Source organism: Myotis daubentonii, chromosome 16 (genome assembly GCF_963259705.1).
Source record: "Myotis daubentonii chromosome 16, mMyoDau2.1, whole genome shotgun sequence".
NCBI lineage: Eukaryota > Metazoa > Chordata > Mammalia > Chiroptera > Vespertilionidae > Myotis > Myotis daubentonii.
The window spans coordinates 34,305,115-34,332,498 of NC_081855.1; the positions used below are offsets into that span (position 1 = coordinate 34,305,115).

The 27,384-nt window shown below is 39.3% G+C and overlaps 1 protein-coding gene across 11 annotated transcripts in view; it reads left to right on the top strand.

The window, feature by feature from the left end:
• The window catches only part of ACACA (acetyl-CoA carboxylase alpha), a 269,985-nt gene that overhangs the window by 174,472 nt on the left and 68,129 nt on the right, over positions 1 to 27,384 (top strand). For all 11 annotated transcript variants that reach the window (XR_009449202.1, XM_059669697.1, XM_059669696.1 and 8 more), the window contains 5 exons: positions 47 to 250; positions 6,134 to 6,289; positions 7,983 to 8,129; positions 22,766 to 23,035; positions 25,908 to 26,005. Coding sequence is in view for 10 of the 11 variants with exons in the window: in XM_059669697.1 (XP_059525680.1) it covers positions 47 to 250; positions 6,134 to 6,289; positions 7,983 to 8,129; positions 22,766 to 23,035; positions 25,908 to 26,005 (875 nt within the window). In the remaining variant the exon portion in view is untranslated. The remainder of the gene's footprint in view (positions 1 to 46; positions 251 to 6,133; positions 6,290 to 7,982; positions 8,130 to 22,765; positions 23,036 to 25,907; positions 26,006 to 27,384) is intronic.

The window sequence follows — 27,384 nt, forward strand, 5'->3', positions numbered from 1 at the left end:
TAGTTACAGGTTTTTAAGTTTTGTGCTTGGTGATTGTGTGTGTCAGATTGAGGAATCTGTGCGGAGCATGGTAATGCGCTATGGAAGTCGGCTGTGGAAATTACGCGTCCTCCAGGCAGAACTGAAAATCAACATTCGGCTGACACCAACCGGAAAAGCAATTCCCATCCGCCTCTTCCTGACAAACGAGTCTGGCTATTACTTGGACATCAGCCTGTACAAGGAAGTGACTGACTCCAGGACAGCACAGGTACAGTAGTGAAGCACTAGTCAAACTTTGAGATCTCAAAGTTTTTATTTGGTCCTACGGATAAGCCACTTGCACTTGCTATAGAAGACCCAAACTCATAAATCCCATTGGTTCACCTAGTGGGCTTGTCCTCTATTAGTTAAACGATTGCATGAATTTGAAAAACTTCATTTGCCTCATAAGATGTGCCTATGTTCTTAATCATCCTATATAATAAAGCGATAATATGCAAATTGACTGTCACGCCCTTGCACAAGATGGCTGCCCCCATGTGGTCAAAGATGGCTGACAGGGGAGGGCAGTTCTGGGCAACCAGGCCAGCAGTGGAGGGCAGTTGGGGGGCGACCGGGCCTGAAGGGGAGGGCAGTTGGGGGTGATTTGGCCTGAAGGGGAGGGCATTTGGGGACAATCGGGCCGGCAGGGGAGCAGTTAGGTGTCGATCAGGCTGGCAGGGGAGTGGTTAGGGGGTGATCAGGCTGGCAGGCAGAAGCAGTTAGGGGCAATCAGGCAGGCGAGCGGGTGAGAGCCAGAAGTCCCAGGTTGTGAGAGGGATGTCTGACTGCTGGTTTAGGCCTGATCCCCGAGGGGTCCCAGATTGGAGAGGGTGCAGGCTGGGCTGAGGGACACCCCCCGTCTGCCCCAATGCACGAATTTCATGCACCAGGCTTCTAGTGGGTGTTAAAACCTCCAACCTTCAGTCATGTATTGGTGAGCCCTAATAGATGCCAAGTGAACCTAACTAACTCCAGAAGTAATTGTGTAATTTGTGGCTCGCCTTAGCAGGCTCTAGGGCTACTTGAGCAGTCTCATCTTTTCTGATCTGATTTGTCCTTCCTGTTTTCAACCTAGTTAGACCACTCATTGGCAAGTAAAGAAAGGAGAATTGTTGAAATATGTCACCAAGTTCTATCTTAAAGAAGGAAAATTTCAACATAATTGTTTGAACAATATCAAGGAGTGATTTTTATCATATTTAACCATTATGATATTCCATTTATACACATTATCTTCAAAGAGTTCAGAGTATTATCCTATATAATAAAGAGGCGATATGCAAATTGACCATCACTCCAACACAGAAGATGGATGTCCCCATGTGGACACAAGATGGCCACCACAAGATGGCCAGCAGGGGAGGGCAGTTAGGGGCAACCAGGCCTGCAGGGGAGGACAGTTGGGGGGGGGCCGGGCCAGCAGGGGAGAGCAGTTTGGGGGGACCGTCCAGCAGGGGAGGGCAGTTACAGGTGACCAGGCCGGAAGGGGAGGGCATTTAGGGGCGACCAAGCTGGCAAGGGAGGACGTTAGGGGAGACCGGGCCAGCAGGGGAGGGCAGTTGGGGGCGACCAGGCCTGCAGGGGAGGACAGTTGGGGGCAACCAGGCCGGCTGGGGAGGGCAGTTAGGGGCAATCAGGCCGGCAGGGGAGGGCAGTTAGGGGCGATCAAGCTGGTAAGGAAGGGACATTAGGGGGGACCGGGTCAGCAGGGGAGGGCAGTTAGGGTCAACCAGGCCTGCAGGGGAGGACAGCTGGGGGGGGCCGGGCCAGCAGGGGAGGGCAGTTTGGGGGGACCGGGCCAGCAGGGGAGGGCAGTTACGGGTGACCAGGCCGGAAGGGGAGGGCATTTAGGGGTGACCAAGCTGGCAAGGGAGGACGTTAGGGGAGACCGGGCCAGCAGGGGAGGGCAGTTGGGGGCGACCAGGCCTGCAGGGGAGGACAGTTGGGGGCGACCAGGCCGGCTGGGGAGGGCAGTTAGGGGCAATCAGGCCGGCAGGGGAGGGCAGTTAGGAGTGATCAAGCTGGTAAGGGAGGGACGTTAGGGGGGACCGGGTCAGCAGGGGAGGGCAGTTAGGGCCGACCAGGCCGGCAGGGGAGGGCAGTTAGGGGCAATTGGGCCAGCAGAGGAGCAGTTAGATGTCGATCAGACTGGCAGGGGGATGGTTGGGGGGATGATCAGGCTGGCAGGCAGAAATGGTTAGGGGCAATCAGGCAGGCAGGCAGGCAAGCGGTTGGGAGCCAGCAGTCCTAGATTGTGCCAGCTGGGCTGAGGGACACACACCAACCCCCATGCATGAATTTCATGCACCGGGCCTCTAGTATGTCTATAAAAGAGCAAAGTGCAAACTTTAACCATTTTTCAGGTAGAAAAATTGAGAATGTGAAAATGGAAAGTGACTTTTTTAGTAGTTTGTTCCTGTGATAACAGAATTCCTTTTTAGTCTGTTTTACCACCTTAGTTTCTAAATATTTGGGCCATTTGCTGTGATACTGAATTTAGTTTAGTTCACCATTGCTCGCGCCTTTTTATGAATTGAGATTTTATTTCAAGACTTTGGACTGAACTTGGAAAGTACATGTCTTTTGTTTAAAGGTTGAACTTGTTCCAGTATGTGTACTTAAAAGTTTCAGTCTATTCTATGCATTGGGTGCCAGGAAGAGATTATATGTCTCTTGTTTTTATCTGTATCCTTTTAAATCCTGGAACAGAGGTAAGAAAAGACATTTTTATCAGTACTTTGATGATGAATTTTAAAACTCTGAGTTTGGATAGATGTCAGAGTGACCTTTCATTTTGTGCTTTGAGTACAAGTTAGATGGTCAGAGAAATCTGTCCCGTGAGAAGTGCACAAGAGTGTGAGGGGTTAGCCAGGAAAAGAGTATTCAATAATTTTTCCTGCATTTGATGTTTTTCAGGGCAATCTTAAAGACATTTTCAGTCAAAGCTTTTCAGGGGTAGGGATGTTTTTAATTAACTTCTACAATGGCTTCAAGGCAAGTCTATTCTTGTGAAAAATAAGATGGCCTCTTGAGATTTCAGTGTTTATGATAAATAAGTTTGTTCTTTATAATTATTTCCCCCCCTTTCTTTGATCAGAAAGCTCTTAGATTTCCCTCATGCTGGCTGGTGGTGACACAGGGACATTAAGGGCACAGAAGTCTTCAATCAGGCTTTACTATACCACCTGGCACAAAATAAGCACTCAATACGTATCTGAATGAACGAATGAGCTACCTTTAACCTAAGGGAGAACCTCTTTTTCCATGAGTCCTGCATATTTAGGAAGCCCTGAAAGAGGAGGTCTCCCTCAGGTGCTTTAGTTGAGAAAGTTCAACAGCCACTGCCTTGTGAACTGGGGGGAACCCACAAGAAAAACAGCCTCCAACCCAATTCTGGCACTGCTAATGCCTACCTGGTGCTTATTGACGATCTGTTTTTCCCCTTTCTTTGCTCTAGTGCAGTGGTTCTCAACCTCCTAATGCCGCGACCCTTTAATACAGTTCCTCATGTTGTGGTGACCCCCAACCATAAAATTATTTTCGTTGCTACTTCATAACTGTAATTTTGCTACTGTTATGAATTGTAATGGAAATATCTGATATGCAGGATGTATTTAGGCAACCCCTGTGAAAGGGTCATTCGACCCCCAAGGGGGTCGCAACCCACAGGTTGAGAACCGCTGCTCTAGTGAGTCATTGTATGAATTTAAAATAATATAGAACCATGCATGTCATTCATTCATTTGTTCATTAATATAACATTTATTAACCACCTGTAGTGTGTCAGGCAGTGTGGATACAAAAAAAGTGATCTCTATTCTCGAAATCTATATCATTATGGAAGACAAATAATTAGTTTCTCTGTAGTATTATGATTCTGCCATCATAAAATAAGGACAGGGCTCTAAGAGAGCAGACTGTCTGGGATCAGAGTTTATTTTCCAAGAGAAGCTCTTTTGATGGCCTCTGGTGAAAAGTGTGTGATATATTAAGTATGTACATATTTTCATGAACTTATAAAACATATACTTTACCAATTTTTAATTATGTGCATTATAGTAGAAAATGGGATTAATAGAGCTGATTATTCAGAGCCTTCTAGTGCTATCCATTACTCTCAACCTCTTACTTTGGCACATCATTTATTCTTTCTGACAATAAGGAGCAAGGTTGACTGGCTTTAGTTTCATTCTGTTTCACTTTCTATGTATAATCTTTGTGGTATCAGCTGTAATGAACACTCATGTCAGGTAGTTATTTGTGGGGAGAAGAGATATGGGTAATCCATTACATGTCAATTGATATCCAATGTGTAGTGTAAGGGAGAAGTATACATTTTAAATTCACCTTTATTGATATGTTTTATGTGTAGAGCTCAGTTCATCCTATATAATAAAAGGCTAATATACAAATCAACCAAACAGCAGAACGACTGGTCGCTATGACGTGCACTAACCACCTGGGGACAGACGCTCAACACAGGAGCTGCCCCCTGGTGGTCAGTGTGCTCTCACAGGGGGAGCACCACTCAGCCAGAAGCCGGGCTCACAACTGGCAAGCACAGTGATGGTGGCGGGAGCCTCTCCCGCCTCTACAGCAGCGCAAAGGATGTCTGACTGCCGGCTTAAGCCCACTCCCTGCAGAGAGCGGGCCTAAGCCGTCAGTCGGACATCCTCCAAGGGCTCCCAGACTGTGAGAGGGCACAGGCTGGGCTGAGGGACCACCCCCAAGTGCACGAATTTCGTGCACTGGGCTCTCTAGTTCTGAAATAATAGACATTACTATTTCTATCTCTCACATTCCTAAGACATTACTAATTCTACCTCCCACCTGGTGACTCACCATTGGTCATTTGGAAGAGGGCTGGGAACTCCATTTTATGCGGTTTTGAGCACCCAAGACAAGTTTTGCCCCAAATAGGACCTTTTTGACAAGTCGGCAGAATTCACTTGTTCCTCTGATCTAAGGAACTAAGGATTCACTGAGCTGAATTATACCCATGGTTTTTAGTTTTTAGATAAGCGGTTAATTCTCTTATGCCTGTACAGCAGGTTCACAAATCTAATCATTAATAGTAGACTTAAGCTTATATATATTAGGCCTGAATAGATATGTGGATAGATACACATACCCTTACACACTAATCTCCATTTCTGTTCACTGAATTGGGAATCTGGATTTTGTGTATTCATGCATAAAGTGCCTAGTTTAGTGTCATATAACCTGTTACACAATAAATGTTAATTGAATAGAAATAATGGCATTCCTTATAAATATTGATAAACAAATAAAACCAAATGTATGGAGTATGAAGTATTCTTGTAGAAATATTTGAGTTAAAATGATTAAAAGTTCCTGTGGTGATTTCATTATGTGACAGTGTAAGTATTGCAGGAACTAGCCATTAGTTGTAGACATGGTGTTCTGGGGGAATATATATATGTGTGTGTGTGTGTACATATTATATAGATGCATATATCATTTAATAAAATATACATTTTACTACAGACTATGTCTTTTAAGCTAATAAGAATTATCTAGCTACATGGATGGGTGAAATTCACTTGTAACAGAAATCTTTGAAGCTTTTCTGTGGCTAATAATACTTATGAGGCACCTTCTAGTCAAATAGACTGAAGCATAAATGATACAGCAGAGCCTGACCTGGCCTTCTACAATTGGGGAAAGAATAGAAGTCTCTTTAGTGCATTGCTGTTTCTCAACTTAAATACTAGAGCACTGCTCAGACTGGCGTTAGTTGACATATACTTCATTTCTGAATATGTGGGATTCAAATCACTTTAGAAGGAAAGCATTGTCAGTCTGTCTCTGAAATATGAAATTTACACTGTGCTTTCCTGTTGATTTCAACAAATCCAGAAGTGAAAGCAGCCAGTGGTGTACAGTTGGCTACATACCAGTTTTGTAGTTGGTTAATTTGTAGAGAGGTGAGAGCACCATGTACTCGATGTTAAGAAGCATATCTGAGCTACTCAACCCACCAAAAATGTGTTTCAAGAAATAACTTTTATTTAAAAAAGCCCTTCTAGGCTGCTCTCTGATGTTTTTCTCTGTCTCAACGCCTCATGCCATCCTCTTTTTCCTGCAGATCATGTTTCAGGCATATGGAGACAAACAGGGACCACTGCATGGAATGTTAATCAACACTCCCTATGTGACCAAAGACCTGCTTCAATCAAAGAGGTTCCAGGCACAGTCCTTAGGGACAACATACATATATGATATCCCAGAGATGTTTCGACAGGTAACGGTGGCTAACTGGGAGGCTCTGACCTATTCCAAAGAGGCAAGGTTTTCTTGACTCTCCATCAGATGCAGCTTAGACTGGAATGATGCACTTCTAAAGGGCAGGAAATATCTTGACACTATTCTCATTTCTATTTTATTTGGGATTTGGTGACTGCCAACTTAGATTTTGGGTGGTTCTTTGTGAATTAACAGGAGAAATAGTGAGGATTGTAACCTCTATTGAGTAGATGAGAGTAAACTGAGACTTCATGCCTGTGATAGTAGTTTATAATGACCTGTGTGAGGAGTTATGTTCAGGTCTATATTTCCTAAGCCTGTATTCAAATTATGGATATTAAAGAGGTTGGAAACTCTAGTTCTCATTTTTCTGTTTTCCAAGATAACCCAAGTTTCTCTAGCTCATTGCCTAGATTAATATGATGAGAATCAATATAGATAACATATACAAATATATGATATAGAGTTCATGGTACACAGTTTAAAGTATCAGTTCTTTTGTGGGAGATTTATTATAGCTGAATAAAAACTAGCATGAGAAAATATGAATCTTATCCTCTATATCAGCGGTTCTCAACCTGTGGGTCGCGACTCCTTTGGGGATCGAATAACCCTTTCACAGGGGTCACCTAAGACCATCGGAAAACACGTATATAACTACATATTGTTTTGTGATTAATCACTGTGCTTTAATTATGTTCAATTTGTAACAATGAAAATACATCCTGCATATCAGATATTTCCATTACGATTCATAACAGTAGCAAAATTACAGTTATGAAGTAGCAACGAAAATAATTTTATGGTTGGGGGGTCACCACAACATGAGGAACTGTATTTAAGGGTCGTGGCATTAGGAAGGTTGAGAACCACTGCTCTGTATGAGAATAAATTCCTTTGATCTGTATGGTGAATCATCTCTGTGCTGCAGATTTTTCTTCCATCAATAGAAGGCAAGAAAAGTATATCACCAGCAAAAAATGCAGCAGATAAAAAATAAGGTGTCAAAAGAATACTGAATTTGTCCTTTAAAAAAATCTATGAATAAAGGATTTTTCAAAATTTTCTAGGTAATACCACCAGTATTACCATATTTAAGTTTTACTAAGGTAATATATATGGCCTTGGTAAATAGTCTATCTGTAATTCCTGTATTATTCACAAATACAAGAGATTCCCTTATGTAACTACTTATTTACAAGTTCTCTCTGTTGAAATGTAGCTACCATCATTCAGTATCACTGGCATTGTTAGTCTAAAAGTTGAGTGTTGGTTCTCTTTCCCCATGCCAATACTATAAGTAGAAATCACATTCTATATAATTCTTCCTGTAGAATAGACATAAGCATAGTGATGAGGACATCTAAATATGAATAAGTCATATTGTCTTTAAATGTTGCTTTGAGGTAAACAAAGAAACAACTAGTTCCCATTTCATGAGGCACTTGTTTTGATAATAGGAAGATGGAAATGGAAATCATGATGGTTTCTAAATGGGTAAGTGTAGCTATCTTTTTCTCATATTTGAGCAGAATTGACATGTGCATTTACAAATAGTCATACAACTACTGAGCAACACCAGCCAGGGCAATAAGAAATATATTTTAACTGAGAATAACCAAATCTTTTCATTTTTATATATGTTGAAATTCTTACTGTCATTGATTAGTAAAACTTCTCTCCTCCACTAGTCCCTGATCAAACTCTGGGAGTCTATGTCCACTCAAGCATTCCTTCCGTCACCCCCTCTGCCTTCTGACATACTGACCTACACTGAGCTCGTGTTGGATGATCAAGGTCAACTGGTCCACATGAACAGGCTACCAGGAGGAAATGAGGCAAGTAGTTGAGTCCTCTTCCCCCCTTTCTTAGTTCAGTGCCCACCAGTATCAACTTTTCATGGGGTGGTCATTAAATGGTGTTAATTCAGATCCAAGTAGTAGGCAGTCTTATTGATAGAATTCTTTAGAGAGAGAACATTAACTGGTTATTACAGAATTATTGTTTAATTTTGTAGGTGTGATAATGATACTATTTTATTTAAAAATGATATTACAATTTTGCTTTCTTAAGTATTTTTCTATTAAATATACATACTAAAATAACTACAGATGAAATGATCTGATATATAGAATTTACTTCAAAATAATGGGAGGTGAATGTGGGAATATGGATGAAACAGGATTGGCCATGAGTTGTTAATGAAGGTAGATGATAGATACGAAATAGATTATTTTCTCACTTATTGTATATGTTTGAAATTTTTGACATTTTCTATAATAAGAGCATTTAAAGTACTGTTTTTTTGTGTAATGTTTTTCTTTATTTGGATATCTATTTTATGCTCAGGTAATTTGATCTGATGCTATTTGTGAGCATGGTAAATATATTCTTAAAGGGACTCATTCAGAACCAGGGGTTTCAACATAAAAGAAAGTAATAGAGAACCAATTGCTTATAGTTATTCAAGAATGCATTTTCTGGCCTTGGAGACCTTTCTCCTATTGTGCACTACTAATAATGATATAAAGTCATATTCTGCCCAACACCCTATGTCCAGCAATGATAATAGTCATAAACCTAAAAAAAGATATGTTTTTATTTCAACCTTAGATAATAATCCTAGAAAAATCTCCTTCCTTAGAAGGAGTAATCTTTACCTGGTGTTCACCATAAACACAGGCTGGGTAGACCTTTGGAGATAATATACAATTGCTTTCATTTTATGCAGTATATTATAAAAAATGTTCCTATACGTACAAGGTGTATGGCTGTTTCAGTAAGTCCACCAGATGATGCCAAAGTAGATGATTTAGTAATAAGATGGATGCAATCAAGGACCAGATGGAGAGTATAAGACTTGTAGGAGTTCTTTTAATCTAACAACTTGAAATAGAAAAGGCAAGAAGCTAGAGAGGAAGGATGCATAGAATTTTGACAAGAGTAGGTATATACTCATTAGCACACAAAGTTGAAGTAGACTTTTGTGCCGCTGTGTGTAGCATGTACTCAATGAGCCCCTCAAGAGCAGAGAAAAGCTTCATTGTGCTAGACTTAAATTCTTCTTCATTGAACAGTGTCGTCTTTAGGAACAGAAGGCACCCTTGTGAACATGTAGCTGAGAAAAACAGTTTTAACTAATGTAATTAAAACACAAAACGAGATTTTTGTCCACGTACAAGCTAGCTGCAGTGCTATTTGAAACCTCTTGCCATGATCTTTCTCTCCTGCTTTCTCTCTGCTCTCATTCTGTGTTTGAGCGAATGGAGACTAGGGGAATAGTGAAGTCCCAGAGGGACAGAGCTCTGTTCTTGCTGAAATTACAAGCACAGAGCTGCCTGGGCATGAACATGTAGTGTTTACTCTGCCAGTATGAATACAAATAGTCTTATTATACCGGACTCTGTACCCAAAGACCACACACACACACACACACACACACACACACACACACACACACGAATAAAAAAAATTAAAGGTTTGTTTTAACCCTTTTAAGACCCAGCAAACCTTGATGGAAAAGGGATGTCTTATACTATCGCTGGAAATAGCAAAGTCAGTATAGGAACCATGTTTACCTTTGCCCAATGCTTTAACAATCTTGAAATCTAATAGTAGTAAACATTTTTTTTCTTTTTGTCAGTTCTCACTTTCTTCTTCTATTCTTTTCCCTCCTTAGTTGCCTATTTTCTCTTTTCTTCAAATGATTGACTAGAATTGAGGCTGAGCATTAGCTCGCTATTTCTGAGTCTTTGAGCTCAGGAGGAGTGAGACCAATGTTCTTTTGTGAGCAGTTAGTGACTAATGCCTGGGATGGCTGGTGAAGTCAGTCAGTGGCCAAAGCTAGATTATGGGGCACTGCATGACAGGAATGAAGTTGGGGTATCAGTATCAAATTCTGTTACCAATGGCTTGAACATACAATGGAGCATGTCCACTGAGAGACCAATCTAAAGATGAAGTTTCAGCAGTCAGAACTCTGAGGGACAGCTCTGCCTAAGAGAAGACACGCTGTCAATAGGATGTATTTCCTCATGCCAAGCCTAGTGTTATCAGGGCAAGTTGACTTTCAGCTATTGCAGTTTAATTTTCTTTGGCCAAAGAGACAAGTTTGTCATGAGCCTGGCACTCTACATTTTACCCAAGAATGATGTGAGGGGAAAGAAAAGAGCTCATGCTGATGAGATTTGGAGCAAATCTGTCCCACAGAGAATGGGCATCTGAACAGAGACTTGAGAAATTGTTTTATTAAAAAAGGAATAAAAAATTGACCTGTTAATGTCCTGAGAGCCAAGGCTCAATGTAAATGTATTGATGCTACATAGACATTAAATCATTATAATGTGGTGTTCTCTAAAGGTGACGGCTCTACCAGGTCATCATTGTGGGTGATATTGCATTACCTTGAAGGATTGGAGTTTCGGGGTTTAAATGCTACCACATGGATATAGGAATAAAAGTAAAACAAGAGATTCCTGCAGAGTTTCCCCAGGAATTGAGATGCGTTTCCCCATAATCAGAGGCAGAAAACCTACACTTACCAGACCATTGGCTATATGTGTGGCCAGTCTTCCTTATTTTTTTTCCAGGACAGTAAATGGGTAAAATGGTGATGGGTCTAGGAGTTGGAACAATTCAGTTCCATTTAGTTTTAGGTAACTTGTTTGCCATTTGAGGAAGAATATTGGCTGTTTCAGCAGAGATGTGACCTGCATTTTGAACACTGTGCCCATGTTAAAAGCAGGAGAAACAGTGCTTTTCTGACGTGGTATTAGCTATGTTCTCCTTTCTATTTTCCTAGCTGTCCCTCCGCCATCAAGAAAGGTGTAACTGAAGGAATGCCACTATGCATGATGAAAGTTGTAGGAGAATACATTTTTCTCATTGTCAGATTTGAATGGCATTGCATTTAGTATGAATTTAGAGTAGGAATAAAAGAGATTCAGCCCGAATCTGCATTACTTGCAAATAGCTCCAAAGACAAGTTATCCAGAATTTTTTTTAATAGTTTCAAGATGAAAATTAAAGAAAATATGGTTGCAGCATATACTAAACTAATTTCACTTCTAGCTGAGTTCATGATGCTACAGTGCTGGGCACTGTATGCAAATACACAGCTAGATGGATGTATGCTATTGAGCCTGGGTACAGATGCAGTGTAGCCAAACAACAGTTCTGCTCTTACCACATCTCACTTTTGGAGGAATTGTTTTCATTTTCCTGTTTGTTTGCTAACCTGTTTTGATCATTTGTTGGAAGCTGTAATTGCAGGTGGGAACATTTTGAGTAACAGTTCACAATTCAGTGTAGTCGCTTTTCGCACAGAATCCTGTTATTAAAAGGCTCAGACTAAGATCAAGCCAAGGCTATAATGGACTTGACAGAGAACAACTTAACTTTGTCTGGTAGGACAAAGAAAACACTGGCCTTCTTGAGACTGTGATTTGTTCTGAAGCATTCTTTTATTTTACTTTCATTAACAGCTCTGTGAACTAGATCACGAATCTCTAAATCAGGCAATGAGGAAAGATATGAAAGAGATGCACCTTTTATAGTAATTTTAGTGAGGATAGGAATTACGATCCTGTTCTCAGAACTTGGCCTTTTTAACAATATGAACCCATCCATTCCCTCTCATCACTCCTGACATAATGAAAAACTGAGATGAGAAGAAGATGCTGTGTTTAGAAATAGTTAGGTACAAGATACGTACTCCAAAAAAGATTGATCGTTAGATACTGGAATTTTTGCATAGTGTTACATTTTTTTGGGAGATAGGTATATTCCAAATTGAGTGCAATTTTATGGTCACTTGTGCACACACTACCACACTTAAATCATTATAGGGGCTCAAAGGCTTCATTTTTTCCGATGGGCACTAGGTGTCAGGGTTTTTCCTTCTCTGCAGCTTAGCATTCAGACAAGCCTCTTGATTTGCCTTGTTTGGTGAGGCAAATCCAGCAGTATCCCCCCCCCCCCCGCCCCCCCCTTTTTTTTTCAGTTGGATTGGTAGGCTTTGCCTCATGTTTCTACAATATGCAATTGCATTTTTAACTCTTTGAGGTGGAAATCTGTTGAATTTTACATCATGGCTGTACACGTTTTGATAGGAAACAATTTTTAGAAAGAGGATGATCGAGGGGGGGAAAAGTGTAAATTAAAGACTAGCTGCTATCATAACTGGTATCTTGGTTTTAGTTCCGTTTTATATTCTTAGAGGTGAACTGTTGGGGATCAGGAATTCTAGAACTGCTCAGCCTTGCCCATATGTAATTGTTGATCGTGTGCTGATGTCCAGTCTCTTTAATATTTTACTATAAAATATTTCAAACATACAGAAGAATATGGAGAGTGTTATGACAAATACCTGTACACACCTGACCAGCTTAAACAAATCTTACCATTTTGACACTGTTCCTTACTTACATGTTGCTATGATCCTTTGGAATCTCTAATTTGAGTATAAAATAAATTAGCCGTTGGGTAGGGAAAGGATGTTTGGTAAGCTTACATAAACCTAAAAGATTGGAAGAAATAGATTCATCTTGACAGTTCTAGGCTGGACTTCTTAACACAGAGGACCTCTTGTTTTAGAAAAACCACCATTACCCTCTGTCTTAATTCACTTGGTTGACATTTTCCATACTCTCAAAGGAATTGCTTTGGGTTATCCTGGATTCAAATTCTATTAGAACCCATTATGTTTAGAAATTCTGACTGCACAGAGTATGTATATGTGTGTGGGTTTGAATAAGGAAAGTGTTGACCATTTCTCTTGCGCACAGAACTCAAATATTTTTCTAGTTTAACATTAGACTTTTGTGTATTGTTTTACTCTATTTAACCTCAGAATAGCTCAGTGAATGTGAACCTCATTTGGATGAATTTTTACTGTGCTTTCGTTTCATTCTTTTGAAATCAGTTTACCTTTTCATGCTGGGTGTGGAAATTGAGTCCATGTCAGTCTTTTAGATATATGTTGGGAAAGAGGCATGTTTGTATTGTAGTGTGCTGAAGGTGAACTCTGAAATAGACCTGATAAAAGTGGTTCTTAAAAAACAGGACCGTGGTCTGTGCACTGATTGTTCAAGTTATACAAAGAGACTAATGGTCCTTGCTACCAATCTTTCCCTGAAGATGGGAGAATGTACCTAGTAAGATAGAAATTTCAAGTATAGTAAGAGTCATATTATGGAATATGTGGTAAGATAGTTTTATTTAAAATTATGCATTCTCTCTTCTGTTACCCTCGTTCTAAGTGAGCACATTTGGTTATGTCTAAAATGTTTCTTTTTGTCTGAAATGATCCTCAGAATCAAAGTTGAGTCCCTCATTAGAGAAACATTAAGGCTGATTTTGAAACATTGCTCTTCCTGCCATGGAATTACTTTTAATGAATTTCTAACACAGTTCTTTGGGGATGCATATACTTTCCTTAGAATTCCTTCGGAATGACTGTTATTGGTGTTGGAGATTGCTCATCAGGTTGATTAGTTGAGTTTGACTTATTCCATTAGTAGCAAACCAAGGCCCAATGAACTTGACTGGCTTTGAAAAATCCTAATGGCTTTGAAAAATCCTAATGCAGCATATGTGGAGGGCTCTCCCCGGTTCCTTTCAAAAGTCCGTCCTCGAGATAGCCTTTAAACAAGAGAATGTACTTGCTAGTATTTTCATCTCAAATTCTAGGATTTTACGGGAAAAGGATGTGATAGGGTACCCTGTGTCAAGAAACTTTACCCAATTCCAATCAGAGGCAATAATGAACATCAGGACAGCAACAGATGACACCAGAGGATGAGGTGTAGCGTGGAGCATCAGAGTTCAACATTCGTTTATGTGACTAATGGGCAAGGCTTCTGGAACTGTCGTAGGCCAAGTTGGTTAATTGCCATATCAACCAGTTACTCCTATGCCCCATTTCTCAAATATCACTGGCTTGTATGTGCTCCATTGCATGCTTTTGTAAAAATTGGTATATTTATGAAAGCATTGTGTGCATGTGTATAAAATTAATGTGGTTTCAAGTATATAAATATTACAGAAAGAAATAATTACCCTGTTCAAAATTATTGTTTCTAATATTTGGTAACATTTTTTAAATTATCTCTCGGATAAAAAATACTTTGCTCTAAAAATGGTATTTTTTCTTATCCTTTTATCGGTTTTTAGAAAGGTTGAGGTAAGTTTGTTCAGCCATTTTTAAGTTATTCAAGCATGTAAGAAGGTTTTTTTCAGCTGTTAAGAAAATTGTTTTCAGCTCTTTTATGTGATCATACAAACTAGGCAATGGAACATGCTCTCCAGCAGGTAATAAAATATGGAAAGGCATTGACATTTTTTCACCATGGCTTTCCTCAGCACAAATTAAGTCAAATATTACATTGCTGTATGGTTTTAAAATACACATTTTTAACACCTGCACAGTATTTTTTAATATTTCATTAAGTATGTTTTTTTCATGAGATTCTAACATGAGTTTAAAATTATAATTATTTTTGATAGTATCTAATTAAAGTGAAGATTTAATATTCTATACAGGATATAAAAGGGAGGAAAAGTAACATTTTATTATGTCTGTAAAGGAACTCAAGTTTAGATTCCTTCTCTCTGGGTCTTAGTTTTTTCTCCTTTATGATGCAAATGATGCTTAGGTCCAATTCAGCTCTAACATTCTAGGAGTCTTTTTCTTTTTTGATTTTTTAAATTGAATTTATTGGGTGACATTGGTTAATAAAATTATATACGTTTCAGTGGTACAATTCTATAATACATCACCTGCATATTGTATTATGTGTTCACCACCCCAAGTCAAGTCTCCTTCTATCACCATTTATCCCCCCTCACTCTCTCCTACCTCCCCCCAGTTTCCTTTCCCTCTGGTAATCGTCATGCCATTCTAGGAGTCTTTGTATGCTGCTCCAGGGTCTTGCAGGATAGTTATCTTTCTGGCAGTAGCAGTAGTAGAACAATAGCTGCTGGAGGCTTTGCCAGAAAAACTCAACTTTTAGACTTTTAGCATGAAAAGTAAAGCTGCAACATCTTAGCCACAGTCTAACCTATATATTATTACAACTGAACCTAAAATGAGGAGATAGATATAAGAAAGACAATCGTGGCAAAGATATGCTATTCCCTTTCTGCTTCCCACAGCATAGCTAAAGTTGATGGATGCTGCTTATATCCTTAAAAACAAAATCCTATCTTGTTTTGTCCCTTAGCTTTCTCTTCAGATTTCTTTATTGAGCTTAATATTGTTTTATTTTGTAGTAACGGCCGCTTTGGAAAGTGCGTGAATGTGTGTATGTATACGTGTGTGTATGTGTGCATTTGCACGTTCTATTCACACTGATAGTACAATTAATGTTGATATCAATTTTGGTGTTAACTTTGGGTCATAATTAGTGTTGACACTTTGTGTCAGACTAATGGCATTTATGGGCACCATCAGAATAAATGTTAATATTATCATGTTTTTAGTATCTGTTATAGTAACATTAAACCAAGGCCCTCCCAGGAGAAAAAATACATATATGGATAGATAGATAATGTCTTTCTATATCGCTGGTGTTAGTAAGAAAATGACATCTCAGGGCAGAATCCTAATCACTGTTTGGAGCATCAGAAATAATGATCACCTCTGATCGGAGGTTGTGAATAATTCATTCGGTTTGATTTTCACGTCCTGTCCAGTGATACTTTTCAAACCAAATGTGTTTCTACAGGAAAATAATGGTCCCACTTCTTATGGAAATACTGTGGCACAAATCATTTTGCTCACATAAAAACAGTTAAATAAGACTGTTGTCTTCTGCTTTCTCCTCCCTGTTCCCTCCTCCCTCACTTGGCTCCTGTTTATTCCAGAATCAGATGGTGGCCAAAGAAATATTTTCTTCCTTAGAAATTGTAGAAGGAAAACACATATTTATTTCTGTTTTTCCTTAGCTTATTCACAGTAACCCTTTTGGTCTGTATCCCTTTTTTGCTTTAAGCTAATTAGTTTAGGTTGATAACCCTAACCTTAAGAAACTTGCTAATTGCTGAGAACATTCTATTATAAAAAATCATCTGAAATAAAGTATTTTTCCAATGATTTATGGCTATATTAATGAAAACATAATTGGCAGTAGTGGCTAGAACCACTTGGTTAGTCAGTGCCTCAGCGAGGCAGCAGTCAGGGAAAGAAGTTGCTGACACTGCCAGGACCAAGAGCCTGAGTCTGAAGCTCATTCTGCACCATGCACTCACTTTACCTTACAGCCCCTTGTGGCTTCATGTTGCCCTTTTGTTGCTTCCTTAGCCCTTAGTTCTGAAGTGGCCTTTTCACTAGGTTTCACCTGCATAAAAATGTGCAAGGGAGAGAGAAGCCACAGCAAGGGGATTCAGTGATGGAATATCTTTTTGTTTATTATTTTTCAGTTAATATACAAGGCAATTTGGGCTTAGGTAAAATCAGTGAGTGTCATATTCCTAATCACATTGTCACACTTTGTATATGCTTTTATAGTGATTGCACAATTTCCAGTATCAGATCTCCATTATGTATATACTAGGGGCCCAGTGCATGAATTCGTGCACCTTGAAAGGAACTGTGTCATGAGGCTGTGGTGGGCATAGGGGCGGGTCTCGGCCCATCCTTCACACCCCAGCCCGGCCCCTCCTGCCACGGCCCTCAGTCCCCTGTCTGCCGGCAGCCCTGCTCCTGCTGCTCCCACGCACTGACAGCGCAGGCCCTGCTTGCACCTGCTGATGGCGTGGAGTGATTGGGGCCAGAGCCAGCAGCGGGTGCAAGCGGGGCTGTCACCAGCAGCAGATGCCAGCGGCAGCTGTGGCCCCAATCGCCCCTCAGGAACAGGGGAGGTGGAGAAGCCCTGAGGGGCAATCGGGGCCTGCAGCCACTGCTTGCACCCGCTGACGGTGCCAAGCGATCGGGGCCAGCAGTGGGTGCAAATGCCAGGTGGGACTGCAGCATGCATGAGCAAAGAATTTTCAGTAACCACCAGAGACTCATCCCAATGACAGCGACCGGCACCCTGCCTTGGTCTGGTGCCCCCACTCACCTGCTCCACCATCCTGCTGCGGCCAACGCCTGCCATGTTCCGACCTCTGCTGCCTGCTGCCGATGCCCACCATGTTCCACACATGCCCCATGGTGGTCAGCACACATCATAGTGTGACTGGTAGTTCGTTTGTTCCGCCATTTGGTCTATTTGCATATTAGCCTTTTATTATACAGGATAATATAGACAGACCCCTCTATATAAAGTAATTTGAGAAACTCAGTGTCCTAATTAAGTGGGGGGTGGGGGAATATGACTGTCTTTTGAAGTAATGACCCCATCCGCTGAGACAAAGCTATTCTTAGATGGAATATTTTGAACCATTTCTCCTGAATATTGTGACCCTTTTTCTCTCTCTCTACATCTAACAAGGGCAGGAGGAAGCATTTTCAGCCTAGTTTTCATCATCAGACAGGAAGTATTTTGCATTCAGAAACCATTTGAGTATCAAATTCCGTTTTGTCAAGTGATTAGTTAGTTGAGTTTGGTAGAGAATAATTTAAAAATACAAATTTGGAAATGGCTGTGGTGCTTCTGCACTTGAGGAGAGCAGTTGCTGCTTTCAAATCGAAGCCCTCTTTCAGTGACTGCGCATCACAACGTGGATCATTATGTTCCTGTCTGTGCAGCTGTTATAGGCCTGCAGCTGTGGGCACCATGTGTTCCTTCCTGGTCTGCTGGAAGAAATAGGGGAATGGGTGGATGGATACCATGCCTGCCTATCAGTGCATACGTCCCTTTATGTACATATGTTTGTAAAGCTCTTTAGCCCCCTTCAAGATGAAAGGCTCTGTATAAATAGAAGCTTTCGATTTTAGTGCTTGTTTGTAATACATGTGGTACAGTCCTAAATATGTATTTAGCTGATAGGCACTGTTCTTGTCTGGTGTACAAATATTGACTTTAAAGCATAAATATGTATTTAACCATCAGACCAGAAAAACACTGAAGCAGTTACTTCTCAGGTAGAGATATTAATATTGTATAAACCTATATATACACATATGTTTACATTCTACCACATCACGGTAGAACATTTCCTTTTTTAAAAAGTGAATGATAGTCCCAGCAAATGAAGACAATTCCTGATATTTTTCTCCCATTGAGGCGAGTCTTGGTTTTTAATTTTCATGTTTATATCTGTCATTATAAAATATGATCTGTGTTGTTGTATGGCTAAAATTTAGAGTCAGTTATTATAAAATACGAAACTCCATTAGTTTGGTGAGATTTTTTTCCCCTTAAATTTTTTTTAAATGATGGAAATGTTTAGACGTATACTCGAGATAATAATATAAATTCCCATGTACCTGTCACCCAGTGAAGGTACTTGGTATCCTTTTTCAACTACTCTTTTGTTTTATAAAATGTTTAAGTTATCACTGCAATGCAAACATAATAAAGAAAATTTGGATAATGGGAAAAACACACACACAATCCCATCATCCTAAAATAACTATCATCTCATTTTGCTATGTCCTTTATTTCTGTTTCCCACCCCCCCCCCCAAAAAAAAAGTTAGTGTTATAATATTTACTGTGCATTTACTATGTGCCAGGTACTGTTGTGAGGTTTACCGTGTGTTTAATTCTCACAAACTTACAGAGTAGGTTATTATTCCCCCATTTTACTGATAAGGAAACTGAGATGTGTAGAAGGTAGTAACTTGCCTAAGGTTACATGGAAAGAAAAGTGACTGACTCTCTATTCTGGGAAAGTCGGATTCTATTAGATTTATGGTCTCCAAATCCGGCTTCTGAGACTGTGCCCTTTACCATCACACTATTTTGTTATTGTAGTATACATACAATTTTGTTATACCGCTTCCTCACATTTAGTATTACATCATGGGTATTTTTAAATGCTATTTTTAGTCTTCATAGTCATTATTTTATAAGGCAGTCCAGATCAATAGCTATGACCTCACTAGCCAATTTACTTCCCTTCAAAAAAGTTTTCACTATGACATTTATTATTTTAACTTTTTGTCTTAAAATATTTTAATTTGTAAAAAAAGTTGCAAAGATAGTACAGAGAATGCCCATATACCCTTCAGCCAGTATCTCCTAATGTTTACATCTTATATAACCATGGTATAATTATAAAAACTAAGAAAGTAACATTGATACAATACTATTAAATAAACTACAAACCTTGTTTTGGATTTCACCAGGTTTTTCTAGTAATGTCCTTTTTCTGTTCCAGGATCCAGTCCAGGAAACCATATTTTGCATTTAGGTTTCAATGACATGTATTTGTGTTATAGTTGATATTTATCTTTTCATAGTGTTTCAGCTAATTCATAACAGCTATAAGGAATGGTTAATTTTTCTGTGCCTTAGTTTTCTCATGGCAATAATAACAGCTGCTTTTGAGTTAATAATAGCTATTATTTGAGGATTTTTATAAGACAGTCTCTGTGCTAATCTAATGTGGTGTTCCTCGCAACAATCCCTCCAGAAAGATACTGTTATCCCCATTTTAAAATTGGAAAAATTCAGACTAGACCAAGTTAAGTGACTGGTTCAAGGTTTTACAGCTAGTATAAAGCTGAGATTTGAACCAACACAGGCTGACACACCCAACTTAAACTTTTAACTACCATCATATTGGTCAACATTTAGTATAGTATAGCATGTAATAGTTGTTCAATTAATAGTAGCTACTAGTATTCTTGATATTTAAAAAAATAAATAGTTGATTAATGTTTAGAACTGTTGTTCTGTGATCCCTAGAGATATGGACAATGTTCTAAGCCCTTGGTGTTGACTGTTTTCCAAGTATCATTTTAAAAATGAAATGACTATGGAATGAACAAATATTTATTACTCCCATATTATGTGTAGAGACCCTGCTAGGCACTGGAGGATATGATATAATGGTTCAAACTGGAAGCTCAAAGCAGTCCTAGGCAGTATATGATTAATTATCAAATAAATTCTCTACATGAAGGTCTTAGTAGGAGATCAGAGAAGAAAGGGGTCACTTTAGGCTAGGGGAAGCTTTACTAAGGAAATGGAATTTGAATGAACCTTTTTGAATGGGTAGATTTAGATAGGTTGAGAGGAGAGAAAGGAACAAAACTTTGTATGATGCTAATTCTAATAGTTTGTACATCAAACCTATAGGTATTATTAATTTTGTATATGGGGACACTGAGGCACAATGAAGTAATTTTCACAAGTCACACAGTTAATAAGTGATAAGGCCTAGGTGTGAATGCCAGTTTGTTTGACTTCAAAGCCAATGCTACCATTATACAACCTGTCATTTGATTAGCAATAATACCTAAATTTTAATGTAAAATGAGCAATAGATGCTTTCTTAGATGTTTATCTTTTCCATTAAGGAATCTCACTATGCTAAGACTGGGCTAGCACTCTCCATTCTGTAAGGGTACAATTTTAGGGGAGAAGGGGACAGTCAATGAGGAATTAACTTTGGAAAGAGCACTGATAAAGAGTAGTGTGTTCTTGGTGCTGCTGGGTTGACACCTAATTAGAAGTCAATATTGCAAGCATAATGACCTGGCCAGTTGCTGAACTGACTGCCCGAGCGACACAGAGTCCCCAGGTAATAACAAAAGATAAGAGTATTATTTGCCTGCCCAGTGCCACCTAGACACAATGTTTGCATTAGCATGCAAATGCTGAAGTAAATTCTTCAGGGCTTACATCTAAGCTGCTTCTGGCCTAGGTGGCTAAGGTTACTATATCACAAAATTTGGTGTAAAATGGGGTCTTTCTAACTACAAATGCATTTAGAGGAAATAGCTTTTCCTTCCTGAGTAACAAAAGAGATGTTGGGTTAGAGGGCCATGTGAGAAGGCAGGTAAAATATTTCTCCCCACACAGACATTCTATTAACCAGCTTCTTAAAACCATGACCAAAATTACCCTGATATTTGGAGTTTCTCTGTACTATTTTTTTTTTTTTTTGGATTATCTGCTTCTCCTTTCTTTCTGTCCTTAATGAGCAGATAGACTAATATCTGATCTCAGAAGGTGATTACATTTTTTTCTGTGTGTTATATCCATTTTTTGATTTGTATTTTGCCAATGGTATAATACTGTAAATAGCTTATATTCATCTGTAGTGCTTCATATATATATTTCTTAGTGCCGAGAATCACAAATAGCTGTGTGGGAAGCTTCAACCAGCCTGATTACGGTGGATGTGCAATTGGATTGAGGATTGTGTACTCAGAGCTTATGATCACTGGCCCGGTTGAGTCTGGGTGATGCATATGGCTTTCCAGGGATGCTGCTATTTACATCTGTTAATGGTCCTTCTTGATGGCCGGCTCCCCAATGAGGTGAAATGCAGCAGCCTGGGGATGAGGGACCATGGCTGCAGATGTGGCTGGGCTCCATTAGGCACGACCAGGAATGCTCATCTGGTGGGCTTTTTGTTTGGGGGCGAGTACTGGGGGTGGGAAGGGAAAGAAGATAGAAAGAAATGGGAGGGGCGATGGAAACATTATTTATCCAGGTATAGGGAAACAGACAGGCAGATATGAAAAACTGCAGCTGTAACTGGAATGTGAGTGAACAGAAAAGAAACAGAACTAACGAATAAACAAGTAGTAGGATTGACTAGTTCCCATATAGAAGGAGATTAAAAGAGGAGAGGGCTGTGAGGATTTGGGAAGAGACATGACACCCCTGCCTTTTAAGTCAATATCATTTATTTGTGTGGCTGGTCAGATGCTGCTGAACAGAGAGCAGAGATTTACATAGATCATAGTGCAGCAAGAGATTAGCTCCTTGCATCCTTTGGTTTTCTGGTTCTCGGAGAAAGTGACAAGAGGTGCTCACAAGAATGCGATGCTGAGCTATATTAAATTCTTGCAGAAGTGGAACATACCTGAAGCAAGCCAGTGAAGAATGTTGCTGTTATTCCTATCAAATGCTAGAGGACAGTAAAAGGATGCAGAACCACCAAAGTTATGCAGGCCATGAGAGGTGATCCGTTTCCTGTCTTTCCATATGTTGGAGATTTCTAGGAAAGAATCTCCAAAAAAAAGAAGAAAGAAAGAAAAATGAACTAGTGTCTTCGTAGATAGCGTAGTAAGTTCAGGAGTTCTGGATTTAATTCCCAGCGCCATGGCATTCTTCCACAGGGATTCTGAGTACATTTTGGCTTTGGTTTCTTTTTTGTTTTGTTTTTTACTTCTTTGAGCAGGCCCAAAGATGGAATTGAGATAACAGAAGTACATAGGAAACCAGCTGTTTTCAACATGATCTAAAGAAATATGCTAGAATATGTGTTCTAGTTTGCCACAGGGAGCTTGGCTCTTTAGCAGTGTGTGTGCACATCTACATGGTGGCTGTGTCCGATACTTTCAAGGAGCCCGCAAAGAAAATCTTCATGTAAGAAGCTCGTGTTTATTTGTTTGTTTTTTGCTTTTGCAGATTGGCATGGTGGCTTGGAAAATGACCCTTAAAAGTCCTGAGTATCCAGAAGGCCGAGATATAATTGTTATTGGCAATGACATCACATACCGAATTGGGTCCTTTGGGCCCCAGGAGGATTTGCTGTTTCTCAGAGCTTCTGAGCTTGCCAGAGCAGAGGGTATCCCACGCATCTATGTAGCAGCCAACAGCGGAGCAAGAATTGGATTGGCAGAAGAAATTCGTCATATGTTTCATGTGGCCTGGGTAGATCCTGAGGATCCTTACAAGGTACAAACTAAGGAAAAATAATACTTCAAGACACTATATGGTTAGGCATATGTGTGTGTACATGTGTAGAGAGGTGGTGGAGAGGCAGAGGTTTAAATTTGAAAGCCAGTATTGATGGTGAACCATGTGGGAAACAAATTGTCTCTCAATACGTTCACCTGGTTTTTCCTCCATCTCTGAAGATATATTGCTGATTTTTTGGTTGAACACTATGTGAAATAGTAGGTGTGTATTTAGCATGTGACATGCTAAACAAAAAATGTCTGTCTTTAGCCGAAACCGGTTTGGCTCAGTGGATAGAGCGTCGGCCTGCGGACTGAAAGGTCCCAGGTTCGATTCCGGTCAAGGGCATGTACCTGGGTTGCGGGCACATCCCCAGTACAAGATGTGCAGGAGGCAGCTGATCGATGTTGCTCTCTCATCGATGTTTCTAGCTCTCTATCTCTCTTCCTTCCTCTCTGTAAAAAATCAATAAAATATATTTAAAAAAAAAAAATGTCTGTCTTTAAACTAGTCCACTGTGGCTTCTGGGAATTATGGTCAGTCATCAGCAACATCCCTTATATCCTCAGGTTCTTCTCTGATTGTTCTCCAGCCCGTGTTCTACTTGAAACCTGCCTGTCCTTTCAATACACTGCTTCCTTTGTAGCCCTCTTAGGAACTGTGTCATTTCTCTGTTTTTGTATTCTCAAGCCTGGAAGGGGAACAGCATCTTCCTTGTGCCTCATTGCTCTTTACAGACCTTTTCCCTCCTTTCTCTCTGAAAACCTCTGTCTTTGTCATCGACTGTGCCATATTGCCGCTGCTCATTATTATAGTGTTCCCCAACCTTAGTCACTCCCTCTCAACCTTTGCCTCTTTTGGTTGCTGGGACATCCTAGCCTCTCGTTCCCATAATCTCAATTTCAAGCTTCCCTTTCTTTGCCACTCCTCCATCCTATCTTTGCAGCTCACTTTCTTTAGTACCCAAGTCCAACAATCCTTTGACCCCAACAGGACCTACAACTATTAATCCTACTACCCTTCATTTGTTACTCACTTCTTCCTTACATTCTCATTTTATTTCTATCCAGCTTAAATTCTAAGGTCAATCATAGGTCAATTATTATAATCACATTATAGGTACCACCTTTCCTACACCCTCAACGTTTTTGCTTCTGTCTTCATTCTGCTTACCCTGTGTCTTTACAACCCTTGTTTAAATCCAGCTCTCTGGATTTAAATCAGCTCTCTCCACCTATACCTGAACCCTCTTAGCTGAACATTGATAGAGAAAAATACAAAGTGCTATTGACTGATCTTTACATTCAAGTTTACCAACCTTTTCAATGATAGTCTTGCATCTTCTCTCTCCTCAAACCTCTAACACCTTCTTTTCCCATCCTCACTCTTAGCTGATGACCTTGCTGTCCAATTTACTGGAAAAAGAAGCAATTTGAAGACGGCTTCCACAAGCTCCCACATATCTGCATCTATGCCCTTACTCTCCATTGTCTCTCTGAACTTTGGGAGAATGGTCCCTGCTCCTATCTAAGGCCAATGCCTCCTCTTGTTCACTTGATCCTTTCTCTTCTTGCCAACTTAAAGATGTAGGTAGGTCAACACTTCTCCCAACCCCTTCTCCGCCCCTCCACATTCATTTCCCCCCTCTCTACTGGGTCTACCCCTTTAGCATACAAATACTTACCTTGAACCCGCTAGGCACACTCATACCTCAGCACTTTTGCACTGTGGTTCCTTCTGCTTAAAATGTTTCCCCTCCCTCCCCCAATATCCTCATGTCTCATTTCTTCAGTTCTTCAGGTCTTGGCTCAACTGACACTTTCAATGAAGCCTACTTCGGTGATTTTCTGTTTTATTTTTTTCTTAAACATCATTCCCATTAACAGTCTATGTTTTACTTATTTAGGTTGTACGTGTTCTCTCTTTCTAGAAGATAATTTCCATAAGGCCAGAAATTTTTATCTGTTTTGTTCGTTCCCGTTTTTCCAGTGCCTATCTTGCACATAATAGGCACTCAGTAAATATATGCTGACTGACATACTAATGACACTCTGTGCTACAAAGTGTTCTCGTCATAAGTCATGCAAAATCAATGGCAGATTCATGTCTCTTCCATATTATGCTCACTGTGTCTGCCTAAATGTAGCTTCTAATTCATTGAGTTAAATGGTGGGCATAATTTCTCAGAGTATTTAAAATGTTTTTCTCTGTTTACTTTTTTTTGGCTGAGTGACTAATTCACTTAAACACTCTATCATATAACTCTACTTTGTATGTGAGTATATATTTGTATGTTTAAAAGTAAATCAATTATGAAATGTTAGTATAATTTTTAAAATGTAAATTGGCATTAGGAGTTGTTTATTTAAAAAAGAAAAAGGCTTGAGTTTAGTGGTTACTGATTATTAGCACTGCATAGACTTCTGATTTTAATATTGAATATCCAATATTGTGATTCTTTCAATTATCCCATACCCATTTATATTTTTATGATATTATGGATTTGAGAAAGTAAAACATAGTAATTCACATAATTCTTTAATTTTGTGTTTATGCCTTTACTAGAGGTGTCACTAGAGATCAGAAAGTGACCTTTTAACCCTAGTGAAAATGAAATAAATGGAATACACTTGGCATTATAGCTATAAGACATCTTGTTTCAAGGACAGACAGTCAGTGACTGCAGAAATAGGCACTTCCATCTTTCAAAGGAGAACTGTCTATGCTAGTAATCTATTAGACAGTAACTCTAGGAAGTGATGTGGCAATTTAAAGCTAGCTTTGGAACAAGCTGCATTATGCATGCTTTGCTGTGTCTTCTGGTTATGTGACAATGGCAGATAATGAGTTAACTATTTGTGCTTCACAGGGATACAAATATTTATATCTGACCCCTCAAGATTATAAGAGAGTCAGTGCTCTCAACTCTGTCCATTGTGAACATGTGGAGGATGAAGGAGAATCCAGGTAGGTATATATGTATCAGAATAATTTGGCCCTGGGTTAAAGGAAGGAGAACATGATTATTTTTTCCTTACTGTCCTGCTATGCATGACCTTAAAGAGCAATGAAGATTGCTTGTTACATATTTAGAGGTTTTAGGTTTGTATTTGAGGTCTACCACTTATTAGCTGAAAAACCTTAATTATATTTATAATATTTATTCATTTTATAAAAGTCAGAACATGTAAACAATTATGAATAAAAAATAAAAATCAGCTACAATCCTACCTAGAGACACAATATTTTTAAATTTATTTTTTAATTACAGTTTACATTCAAAATTATTTTTTATTAATTTCAGGCATACAGCATAGTAGTTAAACAATCATATATCTTACAAAGTGGTCTCTCACTGATATTTTAAGTACCACCTTGTATTGTACATAGTTATTACAATATTATTATTTTTTTTATAAACATTTAATCACCTTTATTTATTTATTTTTTGTTTGTTTGTTTTTGTTAATCCTCACCAGAGGATATTTTTTCATTGATTTTTAGAGAGAATGGGAGAGAGAGGGAAAGACAGAGAGAAACACCGATGTGAGAGAAACACATCGATTGGTTGCCTCTTGCAGGAGCCCTGACTAGGGCCCGGGCCGGGAGGAGCCTGCAACCAAGGTACATGCTCTTGACTAGAATCGAACCTAGGACTCTTTGGTCCACAGGCTGATGCTCTATCCACTGAGCCAAACCGGCCAGGGCTATTACAATATTATTGACTATGTTCCTTATGCTGTACTTTTTTTACATCCTAGTGACTGTTTTGTGACTACCAGTTTGTAGTTCTTAATCCCTACACCTTTTTCACCCAGCTCTCCAACCCCTCTCTCCTCTGGCAATCATCAGTCTACTCTCTATAAATGAGTCTGTTTCTATTTTGTTTGTTCTTTTGTTTTGCCGAGAGACACAATTATTAAAGTGCAGTATATTCTTGCTGTCTTTTCTATATATGTATTTCCCCCCTAATAATTGGGCTTTAATAGGAAAACTTTTGTTAATTTGTTCTTTTCACTAAAAATTATTTTGGGAAAATTTTTGTATATTAAAAAAATATTATTTGAGAATATGATATTTTATGGTTTTATAGTATTTCATTGTAATGAATAGAACATAAATGAACATTCAGACTATTCCAAACTTTAACTGTTAATCTCCCTGGGCTGAGCATTCTGTTATATAAACTTTTAGGAATATCTCTATTTCCTTTGGGTTAATTTCTGAAAGTGAATTACTGGTTTAAAAATATATCCATTTTAAATATTTTTTGATGATTTCAGATTGCTCTCCCACCGGTAGGTTATAATACTATTTGTTTCTACTCATTAATTTTTCTCCACCCT